The 15,296-nt window shown below is 38.3% G+C and overlaps 1 protein-coding gene across 1 annotated transcript in view; it reads left to right on the forward strand.

Moving 5' to 3' along the window:
* DDX10 (DEAD-box helicase 10) overlaps nt 1-15,296 on the forward strand; it is a 191,248-nt gene that overhangs the window by 2,211 nt on the left and 173,741 nt on the right. Inside the window, exons 2-10 of the mRNA XM_085309102.1 lie at nt 3-183; nt 2,891-2,951; nt 3,146-3,276; nt 4,854-5,012; nt 5,439-5,559; nt 6,694-6,883; nt 9,170-9,296; nt 10,519-10,681; nt 12,127-12,211. Coding sequence (XP_085165228.1) covers nt 3-183; nt 2,891-2,951; nt 3,146-3,276; nt 4,854-5,012; nt 5,439-5,559; nt 6,694-6,883; nt 9,170-9,296; nt 10,519-10,681; nt 12,127-12,211 — 1,218 coding nt within the window. The remainder of the gene's footprint in view (nt 1-2; nt 184-2,890; nt 2,952-3,145; nt 3,277-4,853; nt 5,013-5,438; nt 5,560-6,693; nt 6,884-9,169; nt 9,297-10,518; nt 10,682-12,126; nt 12,212-15,296) is intronic.

Here is a 15,296-nt window from a genome sequence, read left to right on the forward strand (position 1 = left end):
GGCGGCGGGAGTGGGAGGCCGGCGGTGGCGGCCGAGGTGGACCCGGTGCGCGACTTCGAGCGCTGGAAGAAGAAGTACGCGCGGCGGCAGCGGAAGCTGCGGCTGCGGCGCAAGGAGCGGCAGCGGCCCGAGTGGCTGGTGGAGCGCGAGGGGATCGGGCGGCTGGTGCAGCGCTACGGCGAGGTGCGGGGCCGGCGGGGAGGGGCCGGGCCGGGCCGGGCCGGGCCCGGCGCAGCGCCTGGGTCGCTCCTCTGCGTAGTCGGTCGTTAGCGACAGCCCCTTCGCCGCGGAGCGGCTGGCTGCGTTGCTCCCACGAAARGAGCTGGCGGTGGCGACCGTGCGCGCCGCTGGCGCGTGTTGTCGTAGGTGGTGTGTGAGCCTCGGCTTGTCTCCGCCGGGGCTTCCCGCCGGCGCCGGGGGCAGGTTCGGTTGCTGATGGGGAAGGGAGGCCGCTCGCAGTGCGGCCCGGGTCCTGCTCTCCTCGTCCCTGGGTGCTGAGCTTACCGTTTCTCTGCGGAGTATCAGCATTTCTGCARTGATTCCTTCCTGTTTCTGTGTGTRTGAACGCAGGCAGGAAGGGAGACTGGTAGTGTGAGATTAATTTTGAGTWTTATCAGGCCATAATAGTTTCTACACCTGATCGTACTTTGTATTTATTTAGTACTGACATACGTTCATTAGGCTACCATATTACCTTTAGGCAATATGTAGCGATCTGTGGCAACCGAAGGCAGTATTTAGCTGTTCGTGCTTCTCTGGCTGTTCTTTTGGAGTTGCATCACTGGTCATTTACTACTCTGTGCAGCCAACTGCCATCAGTCTCACAGATCAAGTGCCTGAATTTACTGGATGGCAAAGCAGTTTTTCCTTTGGGAGCTAATGTAGTAGAGATTAAGCAGAATATACAAAATATATAAAAAACATGCTTCATAAGTCTGTATGTTGTCCTTGGGTTTCATGGGGTGCCACAGCCTGATCACTCCCCTCCGATGGTCCCAGCAAGCAGCTGCACTGGGGGCTCTGGCTTGGCTCACACTAGTGAGGTTAACAGCATTATTCCCCTCATCGTTGCAAGGTCTTTGTGCTTGCAGTGATTGATCTTTAATCACATAACGCTAATTATGTGCAGGAAAATGTTGGCCTTAGCATGGCAGAGTTGAGATGGAAAAGCAGAGTGGTAGAGAAAAGTATTTTTTATTCATGTCATGAACACTTACTTTATGGATGCTGTTAAGAAGTGAGGAAACTGGAGAGTTTTGCGATGTAAGTGTGCAAGCTGTTTGAGTTAAAGGGAAAAGGTAGCAGTTATAAATTAACTTCCTGTTGCTCTAAGTTTGTCTTGTTTGCAGTTTAGACRGAGATGGGTTGTGAGTAAGCATCGCTGTGAGGGATAGGAGAGATGAGCAGTGGGTAGTTGGCAGAATCAGCTGTGAGTGGTGATGTGCTGCTGGTTGATCACAAAGTGAATCTGATTTCCCAGGGAAGCTGCGATACATAATATCTTGTTTCAAGGGAGCTGAAAGTGTAGATGGGACAGGGATGGTGCCTAGCAAGGTTGTAGGCTGTAAGCAGGCTGCYGGCAGGCTCTCCCATGTGTTTGCTGCAGATGAAAGAGCCTGCCTTTATGTCTGGGAACATCAAACACTGGGTTGCTAAAAGTGCAGGTGGACTTCTCTTTTGCAGGAAGGTAGAGGCTTTGTGTTTTGCAGCATAGTCATTTTTTTTTAAATGAAATAAAAAAGAAGGCAGAGCTCTTGCTCTTGTGGTTCTGATTCATTGGTATGTGACTATCACTGCTCTACTTACAGTAGCCTGTTGGCAGCTACTTCTCTGTGAATTTGCCTAGAAACGTGAAGTTTCACTTAGCAGTTGTGAATCAGAAACCTACTGCTTGATGCAGCCACACAGAAATATGAATTAATTGGCTAGCTATTGGCTAGTACTTTGATGTAAATATTTTATTATAACCTCTGTTGGGAAAAGTTTTGGAGRCGAAGGTTGTAGAAGTTCTGATTTCTAGAGATACTGTTTTTAAGATGCTTAGCTTGAGATTTAATTGCAGGTTATGCCAGGGGTTGGCAGTGTGCTGCACTGTAGAGATACTGAACCTTGCTTATGTATGACAGTGTCTTCTTAAAGTGTGTGTGTGTGTTYTTGTTTTTTCTYCTCTTTCTGAAAAACAACTATAAACTGGAGCAAGCTCAGAGGAGGGCCACTGAGATAGTTGAGCCAGGAGCACGTGCCCTCTAAGGGGAGGCTGGGTAAGCTGGGCTTGTCCAGCCTGGAGCAGAGGTGGCTTTGGGGGCATCTGACAGCAGCTCCCAGCACCTATAAGGTGATCTGGAAGACACAGCCAGGCTCTTCCCAATGGTCTTTGGCAGGAGGACAAGGTGTCCCTTACAGGCATAAGTTAAAACAGAAGAGGTTCAGGCTGGATATAAGCAGAAGCTTTTCCCCATGAGGACAGCTGGGCAGTGCCACTGGTTGCCCAAGGGGTTGTGCAGTTCCTGTCCTCAGAAGTTTTCAGGTTCCAACTGAATGAAGCCCTGAGCATCTGGGTCTGAACTCAGAGCCACTCCTGTTGTGAGCAGGAGTTTGGACTGGAAACCCCCTGATGTCCCTTCCAACCTTAATTATTCTGTAATTCCGTGATGATCAGAACTTGAAATTGTGCTACTAGCCTACCTAATTAGAGTACATCTTATTACTTTTGAAACAGTTTGTTAGAAGAGCAGTTCGGCTTAGGTCCAGCTAGTATAGATTGTATGGCCAACTGGCTTGGTCAGGTCATACTGAATTACCAAACATTTATGTTAAACAGCAGTTTAAAAATTATATTTAATTTCTACATGCTTAGAGTTTAGCACTGATTAAACTTATTTTGTTTCAGATAAATGTAAATGAAATTCAAAGATTTTCGGATTTTCCACTGTCAAAGAAAACCCTAAAAGGTAAGTGTAAAAGTTTTCTTTGGAAAGCATTTTGAGTAGAAATGAATGTATCAATTGGAAATAAAGAAAACTTTGCTTTAAACTGATTTTTAGATGAATTTTACTATATGTGGTATTTTCCAAATGGAAAAATATAGCAAAAAAAAAAAAAAATTCCTCTCTCCTTTCTTCTCTTCCCACATCCCTGATACTAGGATTGCAGGAAGCTCAATATCGCATGGTAACTGAGATTCAGAGGCAGACCATAGGTTTGGCTTTACAAGGTAGAGATGTACTTGGAGCTGCAAAGACCGGATCAGGCAAAACCTTGGCTTTTATTGTCCCGGTAAGTAATTTACGTACTTCCATCTACACTTAAGCCAAGTTATCCGGGGAGTCTTGAGTGTTAAAACAGTTTAGGTTAATGGATCCTGGGAGAAAGGTTGTAATTTAACTGATGTATGTGTCACTTAAGAAAACTGCCTGAGGTTTTGGATGAAGTATATTTTTGTCCCTAGATATATTCAGCTATTCTGAAATTTCATTTTGATCCTCACATTACTAGATCCTGTGCRATTCAGGAAATGCTTTGCTTTTCTCTCAGGAATCTGTCTTCCTTGTGCAACTTTGTGAATGTTGTCTGATTCTRTTAAAACTTGACAACTGACTGTATGAAGTGGGTGAAGTTCCTACAGTTCCACAGGTTTTTTTTTTTTAGATTAGCAGTTTTTACCTCTTTAAAATTTTAGGCTGTGGACCTTCTATTGCGAATTTAAACTTAGTGGCTGTAGACTTCCTCTTCTTGTTTGTTTTTTGTGGAATCCCTAGAAATCACTTCCAGATCCAAGCAGTAAAACAGGATGAAAACTCCTACCATAGATAAYAAATGTTTGAATATTTTACTCAAAATATCATGCTCTGCGTTTAATTTCTTCAAATTGAAAGTATAATTGAAAAGTGTGTTTGTTTAAAGTGGACATATTAATTGATAAGAAACCTGTCGATGATAGGATAAAGGGAAAAACAGATGTGRTTTTGATTATGGAAGGTTTTTTTGATTAAAGACTTCTGCTTTGTGCTTGATTTCTTTATTAGTAAAGAGCAGGAAAAAATGTAGGTGGCTTCAAAAATAATCTTGTGAACTTGAGAAAGAAAGAACAGAAGTGAGATTACTGAATTAGTTAATTTAGGAATAGAAGTCTTTTTTAAAAACATGCTTTTAAGACAACAGTTTTGGGGAAGGAGAGTGATGGGGAGGAGTTGGACAGGTAAAGAAAGAGTAAAGAATTGTATGTGAATGTTAAGCAGCATTTGGTATTTCAAAATACTTTAGGTAGGATGATCAGACCAATGAAGTGTTTGCGTTAAGATTAGCTGACTAAGTCTGTATCTCTGCAGTGTAAATTCATAAGAGGAGGAATAATCGTGGACCAAAGTGTACGATACATTTAAGTAGAATGCTCTGTATATAGCATATTTGTATAGTACTGCTCTAAATCTGAACCAGAATTAATAAGACAGAATTATTTGGCTTTTTTCTAATTGTTCTTTCTGTTTCTGGTTCCCTCAAAACCTTATTAGCAGGGAAATTTCTCCTATGTTTCTGCAACTGATTTCTGTTCTTATAAAAGTGATTCAGAGTTGATTTCCAGAACTCAGCAGAGTAGGTTTAATTGTGTAGTGAAATTTCTACAATTTATAGTCCATTGCTCTCTGTCATAGATTGATACTGGTGAACTTTACTTCAGCAAGCATYATTGCTATCAGTTAGAGCTGATGTGTAATCAAACTGCATGAAATGCATACTGATGTTTCTTAAATCATTATTTGAATTAACATCACTTTATCTTTTTATGGCTTTTTTATTTGGTTATATGTTTTACCTCTGAGATTTTATAATGAGAATGTGGYAATTTTTTTCAGGCCTTGGAAATCTTGTATCGCAATCAGTGGACTTCAGCAGATGGATTGGGAGTTTTGATAATATCACCTACCCGGGAACTGGCRTATCAAACCTTTAAGGTTCTGCGTAAAGTGGGAAAAAATCATGACTTCTCAGCTGGCCTTATAATTGGAGGAAAGGTGTGTCCTCTTTCAATTTGCGTAAAGGGACAAATAAATACTAGTTCTGGTGAATGGAGAAGTCAAGGAAAGAAGTAGTTAGTGGAAACCTCTTCATGACCCACATGTTTACCTGTCTGTGCGCTCTGTATCTTTTGAAGCTTTTGCGTATTTACCATCTTTCCAGGTTATATGACTGGGTGGAACTTCCTGCCAAGCCTTCCAGGAGTATCCTTTAATTTAGGTTATTCTGAAATACTTGCTGCTCAAGCCACAAGTGTGAGCATCCTGAAGAAAGCGTGCAGTATCTGTGTAGAAAGAGGAAAAGAAGCTGATCCATGACTATTTTTTCTAAAAGCTATTAATAGATTAAGCTGGCCTGAGCATCTCTGCTGCTAGGCTGCTGGTGTGAACAATTAGAACTAAACTGGTTTAACTTATTTTCAGGATCTGAAAGAAGAGTCTGAGAGAATCCACCACATYAATATGTTAATTTGCACTCCAGGACGACTTCTGCAGCACATGGATGAAACTTCGTATTTTTATGCATCTGACCTGCAAATGTTGAGTGAGTTTTTAAATACTTGAAAGTACTCAAAAGTATTTTGTAGTAGTTCATAGCTGTGTGCAACACTTCCTTGGCTAAAAAGTTCATCCTAGTTGTGGTGTGTAGATGAAATAGCACTTAAGTTCAGAAACRGAGAAATTAAAATAGAAAATGACAAAACTCCTTTCTACTGTGCATTTCTGTCTCTCAAAGCAATTGCTGAGCGTGTTTGCCTTAGGATAATAAGAACATACTAGGTGAGTTAGTAAGGGACTCCAAAACAAATATGGCATCTCATTATAATCCTTTACGTATKTATTGGCTAATGCTGACCTCTCCTTTCTAGCTATAGCTCTCTTGTTTTGCTTGATAYGATAATTAACTATATGGAATATTCACTACAGTGCATGTATTTTGAGCCTGTTCTAGATAAGATTTTTCTTGGCGTTTTGAGCCAAATTGCTGTTTCTTTCTTTGTTTTCTTAGCCTCTTGTTTCTTCATCCTGCCAACCTGAATAYAAATTTCAGCTTGATGAAAAGATTTGTTTGCCTTTRAGAACTGTGCATATTCTTWAKYRYWKYTWGRKKMMYCWARWWRYRMTWAAGAAGCTAATGAAKCTGATAAAATGTAAAATTARGCTTGCTGTACTTGGTACAATTCATTGCTTTTAAACAAGAATTGCATTAAATATAGGCMCTTTTCTTAATGATTTGTCTCTGTGCTGATCTCTGTATTCTCTATAYGTCAATGGTAAATTTAGCTTAGTTGCAGGAGAATCCGTTTTGCTTAGGTCATGAATAGTACAGCACTATTCTATGTTCCATGGTTTTGTTTCCATAATGGGACAGGGAATTTATAATTTGCAGTTTGTCTGCAAATTGGTGAATAGATTCCTTGAAATGCAAATCTACCTATGCTTCAGCATGTGAACCTAAGGGTACATAATGTTATGGGAATTATTGTGACTTCTCTATTGCATTTTTTTTAAACATATTTTATGGAGTGCATGAGTAGCTAAAGAAAATTCTACAGTATACAGCAATTAAGGCTATCTCTGCAGTTTAAGTAGGTGTTGATTTTATGCTATACAGTTCTAAAGTTTGAATTTTGTAAAGCTAAAAACAGTTTCTCTCAAATCTATTTTCKCAATTCAGTTCTTGATGAAGCTGATAGAATTCTAGACATGGGGTTTGCTGATACAATGAATGCAATCATAGAAAATCTACCTAAGAAACGCCAGACCTTGCTTTTCTCAGCAACACAAACAAAATCGGTGAAGGATCTTGCACGGCTGAGTTTGAAAGATCCAGAATATGTTTGGGTTCATGAGAGAGCCAAATTCAGGTATGTCAAGATAATTTTTCTAGACCTGGAATTTAAACAGGTGTTGATCTTATTAAGCTGCTTCTCTGACTATCATCTTTCTGAATCAGAAGTTAAAATCATACATCCTTCTCCTTCCCTCAATCTCTGGTCCATTCTATGCCTTTCTGAAAGGAAGGGTTTTTCAGATAAGAGGTTACTAGTTGTGATTGATTTATTATAGGGAAGCTGGACCTGTACCTTGCTTGTGGCTCTGCAGGAACTTCTCTGACTGGAAGCTTTTTTTTTTTTTTTTTTTTTTTTTTTCCAACCTAGAAATTTTTTTTTTTTTTTTTTTTTTTTTTTTTTCCCCTCAAGGCATCTCTAAGAGTGGGTTATAGTCTTCTTGCTGTACCAGCAATCACTTCTTCGTTCTGCTTTTTGGTTCTTTGGCTTTCTTTCCTCTCCTGCCTTTATATTCACTGTGCAGGACTATCGTGACAACAAATACTGCCTTATTTGTTGCACAAATACAGTTCTTCTGTGTGTCTTTGATAAATCTGATGTCCCAAGAAAATGCTTTTTATTGGGAGTGTGCAAGAATGACCATCGTCTTTGTGTGCTTCGTACTGGATGTCCTTAGGAAACCATATGGCATTTGTCCATATGCAGTAAGTTTCCTGCTTCCGGACATGCAGGGTTTGTTGTGCACATCCAGGACTCCAGCGCTGTGCACGTGAAGTAAATTTGTTGTGTCATACAGTTTTGGCCAGAAATGGGAGCTCCTCCCTGGAAGTCTAGGATGGTCTGCCTAGCTTAAAAAAATTAATGTAATATTAAAGGCAGAAAGTTGCACGGTGTTAGCACATCTTTTTCCTCTCAAAATCTAAGTGAAGACTACTACTTTAAATTTTGCATTTCTGTGGATTCTGTTCTCTGAGTAACATATTGCTTATGAACATGTATGATTAAGTTTTTCTGTTGTGAAGTGTGCATATATTTCCATATGTAAGAGACAGGTGGAGGAAGGTGAAGCACAGTGGTAAAATGRCTCAACCAAGAGCAAACAAGGAATAATTAGCAGAATGAACAGTAGGATTTGACTGAATCCTTAGGCAGGTTTTAAGGTTGGACTCAAGAGTGACTATTTATTATATTGCAAACAGGATTGATAGTGCTACTAATAAAGAAAGGATCACAAATAAATACAATTACTGGAAAAGATCATGTGTTTAGTATCTTACTGTCTTAGCAAAAGAGAATATAAAAGCCTRGTATAGTCTTCGTTTTGAGGACTGACTRTACATGTGTTGCACAAACTGCATTTTTGAAGTCTGTTTTAAAACACAGTGGAGTATTTGAGATATCTGAGGAGGTACGATTGGATAATAAACTAAATCAAAAAAGGAAAATACTAATTTGTTTTGTACTTACTGTCTTTATATGATRTTATCTTAAGGAAACAGTTTGCTGTGAAAGATTTACAAGGTGAAAGGCACTGCGGTATAATTTAAAGTGACTAGTGGAATAAAAATTAGAGCAGTGTCATGTAATTTCTTTCTCTCAGGTGGCAYCTTCAATAAAATAAAGTTGTTTTAAATACCCTTGGTGTCGCTAAGGTGGAGTAGAGGGGCTGTGAGAGAAGAACATTTAAACGTATTTCAAGGGCAAATATGTCAAAGAATATTCTTTTCTTACTTTGTAAAGAACTGAAAGCTGAGTTAAGATACCATTGTGGAGTTTTACAAAGTCACTTTGCATGTCAGAGTGTGATCAGTAAAAATACATCAATGCCTTTTTTGTGCATGATTAGACTGTGCTTTGACATTGCCTTAAGCACGAATGATGCTTTAATAGGACTAATAGATGAAATTGCATTTTAAGTCAAGGCAATTTGAATGTCGCTGCTTAGACATGGAAGAAGTTTGGCTAGCTGCTAGTAACTGAATTTAGAAGTAATGTTAAAAGTTTTTTTTTTTTTTTTTTTTTTTTCCCTCTCTCTCTCCCTCTTCCCCTTTTTAGTAAGCAAAGTAATTGGTCTTTCAAGAGTAGCTTTCCAGTGGAGCTGCTAAGACTTGTTCTTCCTTGTGGGAGAACTTCCCAACCTTACTATTTTTTTTTCCTGGCTATTTGACAGACACTTTTGACTTGAAAGAAAGGTCAGCATCTTTTTAGCTATTGTATGCCTGTATAATTCTTTTTTTTCCCCCTGCTCTTTATTCTTTTTTTTCCCCCTGCTCTTTATTCTTTTTTTTTCCCCTGCTCTTTATTCTCTTTTTAATGTTATGGGAACTATGGAATCTAAATGGACTCTTTGGATTTTTTTAGTACCCCGGCAACTTTGGACCAGAACTATATTGTTTGTGAGCTTCAACAAAAAATAAACATGTTATACTCCTTCCTGAGAAGTCATCTGAAAAAGAAGAGTATTGTGTTTTTTGCAAGCTGTAAAGAGGTATGAYTATCTCTTTTATCTTCTTTCCTATATACCACACAAAACTACTAAAATTAAGGTATTCATGTTGCTATGAAAGCATCAGAGAGGTGAGATTCTGGATTAATTTGCAACAGGAAAAGCAAGGAGGAGCCAAACCTTACCCACTTCTGTCAACACAGTGCGCAGGGCTGCTTAGACAGCCTGGGTGTCAGGAAGCGTGGGTTTCCGGGCTCAGTGCGGGAAGGTTCCTGCAGGGGTCTGTGAGTGCAAAGATTTGTGCTCTGCTGTTGGAAAAGARTGCTAAAGGCTGGGTAGCAAAGAGCCAGCTAATACGGTTTTTGTCTGGTGAGGCATTTTGTAGTTGAGTTCTAGAGTATTCAATAGATGTATCTGCTCTTTTTAAAAACTTTGAAAGCTTGCTATAAATATAATTATGAAATAGTGTGTGAAAAGGCTTTTCTTATATAGGATGTAATCCTTCAAATGCCTGCTTRTATAACTGTTCTGGGAGTATTTTTTGAAATTATTTGTAAGTGTTTGTGTGGCAGRTGTCTTTCTCTGACTACTAAGTGTGTGGAATATTTTTACTATATATATTTAACAGGTAATTATATGGTAAATATTCATTTTAGTTCTTGCATTTGTGCAAGAGGTTACAGTATTTCTGTTTTGCAATTGGCTACTGAGTACAGTGASTCAGTGTGCTTATTTCTACAGAAATTCTCTGAGCTGCAGCTGTTATTGCAATATAACTATTTTTTTRAAAACTACAAGTTAGCTACCTGCTACAAAATAATGTTGCACCACAGTGCTGCACCATGGTGTGGCGTGTATTAATGAACAGACTGCCTTTCTAAGAGAAACTTTTGAAGCTTTCAATTTTAAGACAAGACCGTGTAGACTGCTTGGAGTGCAAGCGTAAGATGCTGCACGCCTCCAGTGTTGTCCGAAAGCAGCACTTCTGATGGACTTTTCGTATTTTGGTCTCTGTTGTACAGCCCAACTAGTTGTGCCCAAATCTGTTCCTTTTCGAGTGCCCCAGAGAGGCATGTCAACCTTTGCCATGGTTCATCCCCATTGTAGCGCTTGGGGGTGTGTGACAGTGTCTGAGTTGTGTGCCTTGTCTCTGATGTGGAGAAAATTGTATTTTGCTTTGTGCTAGGACTGTAGCCATCTACTGGATATGATCATTACCATGTAATGTAACTATGTTTGTTTGTTTTCCTCTAATTTGTTGTAGGTCCAGTATCTGTTCAAAGTGTTCTGTAAGCTTCAGCCTGGCGTGCCTGTTTTGGCACTCCACGGCAAACAGCATCAGATGAAGAGAATGGAGGTCTACAACTGTTTTCTTCGGAAAAAGGCAGCAGTGCTTTTTGCTACAGATATTGCAGCTCGTGGCCTCGGTAGGTACCCATTAAAGCAGTAGAACATTCACAAAGTGATGATCCAATCCTATTAAGACTTTATCAGTACCAGTATGCACTTAAGGCCGGGTTCGTTTCTTACAAAACAAATTGTAGTTTGCTACCGCTGTGTCTAAAAGCTCATTGTGATATCTCAGAAAGGAAAAAGTACACTTCTCAGAGTTCTGCCATTTCTTTACTGAAGAGAGATGTAGTTAATTTGTGCTTAGTTTTTCTTTTTTGTCCCTGAATGACCTAAGCTGTCATTAGTCTTGTAATGCCATTTGTTAGTAATGTAGTCAGTTGAAAGTTTTTTTTTTTTTTTTTTTTTTTTTTAAGTCTGTAGATAATCTAGAAATTTTCCCTAATTACATGGGATTATGGGACTTTAAGGGAGCAAAATAATAGATGAGGCAAAAGGAGCAATATTTTATAGGCACTGTTTTGGCTTGAGTTTCTCTTTTCTGTAGTTGTTAATTACTGGATTACAATTTCTTGCTCTGTTAAAATTTTTGCAAATACTTTGCTATTTATGACTTTTTTAAAAAAAAATTTCTGGAGACAATTAAGTGTGATGGAAGAATCTTTTCAGGAGTTTACTTGTATTTCTTTAGGATAGCAAACTTTTATTATCCAAAATGTAAGGTTTTGTTAGTATGTTACAGGAGGAGGAAGTTGCTTCAAAATGGAAGCAAACAGGATTAATGGAAGTGAAAACTGTTTATCATGCCTTCTATATGACTGAAATCTTGCTAGTGAGGAATTAAGATGGGTATGGTTGCCTGGGTTTACAGTGTAGGTATAATTGTGGAATACTGCATTACCACAGACTTGGTCGGGAAGTAACCCTGGCTTATTACCATGCAAGCTAGATGAAATACAGCAGTTGGAAATTGCCCTTTAAAGCTATAACTCACTTTGAACATTGAATTCTTGGTCCGGCTTGGTGACTTTGTCCTCCTGCTGTTGAGAGAGAATATAATATTTCTTTACATGGCTAGCTATAGCATTGGTGTCTGACCACAGCTCACTTCAAATCCCAACAGTGTAGGATAATGAAATTCTAGGCAAAAATAAGTCGAATCCTCTTATTTAATTATTAAACATTGTGGTGTTTTGTAGTGTTTTATTGTGTGTGACATAAAGCACCTGTCTTTCCTTGTCAAGTGTGAAATTATGTTCCATTCAGTGCGCTGTCATAACTTAGGAAAAGAAGACACCATTAATTTTAACTTTCTTTGAAGAGAGTGGTTGTTTATAATGTGCTAATACATGCAATTAATTTAATTTTTAACTTGGAGATTGCATGCAGGCAGTGTCTATAAATTGATATATAATTGCTAGTTCTTACAGTAAACAGTGCTGCAAAATAATGTATTACTTTTGAGCAGGAAGATTTTAAGTCTAGAGAGCTTAAAATTTAACATGTTTTTTTCTTTACACAGATTTTCCAGCTGTGAACTGGGTCATTCAGTTTGATTGTCCAGAAGATGCAAATACGTACATCCACAGAGTGGGAAGAACAGCCAGGTTCATATTCACTTTTGATTAATATTTTAATGTAGATAACTACAGGCACTGCTAATTGGTTAAAGACTACCGTGAAAAAGTAAGAAGAAAAAAAACAACATGAGAGTTGGAAAGAAAGAAGGCCATTATCACCAGAAGACCCTTTGATTATTTAAAAGAAATGATTTAACTTAATCATTTCTTTCTGAGCGTCAGAGACTCCTTATAGCAGGTGGGACAAATGATGTCCAGTTTAATCTGACTAGGCAGCGTTAATAGTGAAGAAGCAAAAGTAGTCTTTTGTACTTGGCAGGATTAACATGAAGGCTGAGTGGACCACATTAGTGTGTAGAAAAGCTTGTGTTGCCACTGCCATTTGTGGGTAAATAAAGCTTTAGACTTCGTGGATCTGGTTTCTTTCAGTGTCATGGAAGACTCATCCAAAGAATCATAATATTTCTTCCTTGTTTTACTTTAAGAAGCAAAGAATCAGTGTCAGTTGCTGGTTACACTTTTAATTTTCTAAGTCTTTTGTGGAATTATATTCTTAGGGATAGCTTTAGTTAGAATATTTGTGGCCAAGGGTTTATAATGGAAGGAAGTTACCCAGATACACTATTGAAAATCTGGTCCTTGATCTTTGAAGTTGATTTTTAAAAGAAACAGAAGTTGTTGTGGTGTATAATTTGGTAGATTAACAATTTTACCCAATTATTTGAAGGATGAAATGCAAGACCTGGCATTGTATCTTGTACATAATTTAATGTTTGTAGTAGGGTTTTACCATCTGTGTTGCAATACGGTTGGAAATCTAACATAATGATTGAACAGTCTCTCAGAACAGTGTCACTAATCTGTACTGCAGGAGTTTGAGATTTGTGTGTTTGGATTACGCAGCAGTAAATTTTGGTGACTCAGTAGTAGGGATGTGTGTACTTTCAGTACTTTTTCAGAATGTGGAGTTTTGGGGCATGTATTTATCGTAATTGGTAACATCTCTGCTCCATTTTTACTGTGTGTCCACTTTTTTCTATCTACCCTTTTCTTGTAGAAAGGAATAATAGGTTTTTAAATAACTTTTCAAAATATGTTGGTTATAAGCTAAATCAATAAATGTTACATATAATTAGCCAAATTCAAATCTGTGAGCTACATCTAATGTCATTGGTCCTACCTGAAAAAAGACCATAGCCTTAATGAGAACTTTTCTTTTTTTTAAATCTTGTGTGGCTTCTGCAGAAGGCTTATTATTTTGTGTTTATGGTATACTGTCTTCATGGAAGGGAAAACAGTATATATGACATGATTTAATTGGCAGCTTTGAGAAGAATTGTTGAACCCTTTTGTAGCTGTGTTACTAAGTACCTCGTCAGGTTTAGAGTCCTTAGACCTTTTGCTGACACTTGCTAGGTGCTGAGAAGAATGACTGTAAGCAGCTGTAGAGATGGGAAAGAGCTATATAGAGACAAATAACCACCCCTTTTCAATAAGGATTTTAATAAAATAYCGCTCCGACTGGGATGTTAGCCTCACAAAGTTATGGGTCTGTCTTCAAAGGCCTCTTAAGTACAACCTGTGGTTACTGAAGGAAAAGGTTTAGGCAGAGTGTGGGGCGCAGAGGGTCTGCTCTGTACGTCAGCAGTGCCAAATGTCCGCCCCTGGCTTCAACGGGCTGTCGTTCAAATCTCCCTTTACGTGAAATTTTAAGAATCCAGACCTTACTGAAACTGTAAGCATATCTGAGCAAGTTATGTGAGGTGGCAGAATTGTGACTGATACTGAAAGCAGATTCCTTCTGTAGGAAAAGCTTTGCAGGTACTTTCTGTCTATTAACCTGGTACAGAGATCAGTGAAGGTTCTGCTCTGCACTGGACTTTTGGTGGGAGAAATGTAAAGTTTCTTTATCCTGAAGTTCACTAAACAAATCTGTTTCCAGCACTAAAGTTAATGGCATGAAATGAACYGTTGAAAATAAGATAAGGAAAATAATAGTTTCAGGTATATACTGTGCGTAAGTATACTGCGTGTAGGTAAGCTACTGTTGAGTAGGAAACTTACTTGTTTTCAGTAGCCACAGTTAGTATGAGAGGAGCTCATGTTTTCTCTATAAACTTAATAAAAATTAACTGCATTTTAATAGTTGTCATTAATGAGGTTAGAGATAATTACAAAGTTTCATGGGTTATGGGAGTGTATAATTGCATGGAATGAAAGCTAAATTAAATATCTCAGCTAATTAGGAGACTGTGTTAAGCTATAATTAAAAGTGGGTTGCTGAATACTATTTACTTTTGAAATCAAATTATTTTGTGACACAAAAGTAAATGTGAAAGTCAAGAGAAAATATTAGTTTGGAATAGGGGCTGAAGAGTATTTGACAAACTGTTGTCTTTYCACAACTCTCTTTGCACTTTTGCAAAGCGTTAGCAAAAATGCAAGATACTGATTGATTTAAATAATTAAGACCACTCTGTTCCCTACATAGGATTTCACTTGCACTTCATCCCATGGAACATAAATTGCAACTTCTGCATTTTTGTCTTATGGTGAAGTAAAATCAAGAAAATCTGGGTGTTTTCCAGTAATGCTTTTACTTTATAGTAGAGTTGGCATGTTATATGTATTTTTTATTTTATTATTTTTTAACTTGGAAAATATGCTACTATTGCAGTGATTGGAAAAATTGTGCAAACTATTTCCTCCAAATGCCTCTTAAAATATTTATTAAAGGCTAGCTAGTATAGTAACATAATTTCTAAAATATTGATAATACTGTTCTATGTCCTTAAATATGTTTTTTGGCTGTCTTTTTGTCATAGTCTCTTAGCAAATACTGTAGTTTAAACTATTAGATTACAGTTCTTTTCCTGTGGGTTACACGTTCTAAGTAAATAAAAGATGCTACTAGAGACAGCCTGCAAAACTCAGTTCTGGCTTTTAATTTCTATTGATGCGTGCTGTTTTGTAGCCCTCGAAGGCTGCAGTTGAAAACACTTTCATCAGTTCTGTGAAACAAGTTGCAGTGCCGCTAGAGGACAGTAGAAGATAATTTCTAAAGCACAACCATATGCATTTCCTCTGCCCCACAGCTGTTTTCCAAGCAGAA

This window comes from Rhea americana, unplaced genomic scaffold (assembly GCF_003343005.1).
Source record: "Rhea americana isolate MKP2758 unplaced genomic scaffold, rheAme1 scaffold_29, whole genome shotgun sequence".
Lineage (NCBI taxonomy): Eukaryota > Metazoa > Chordata > Aves > Rheiformes > Rheidae > Rhea > Rhea americana.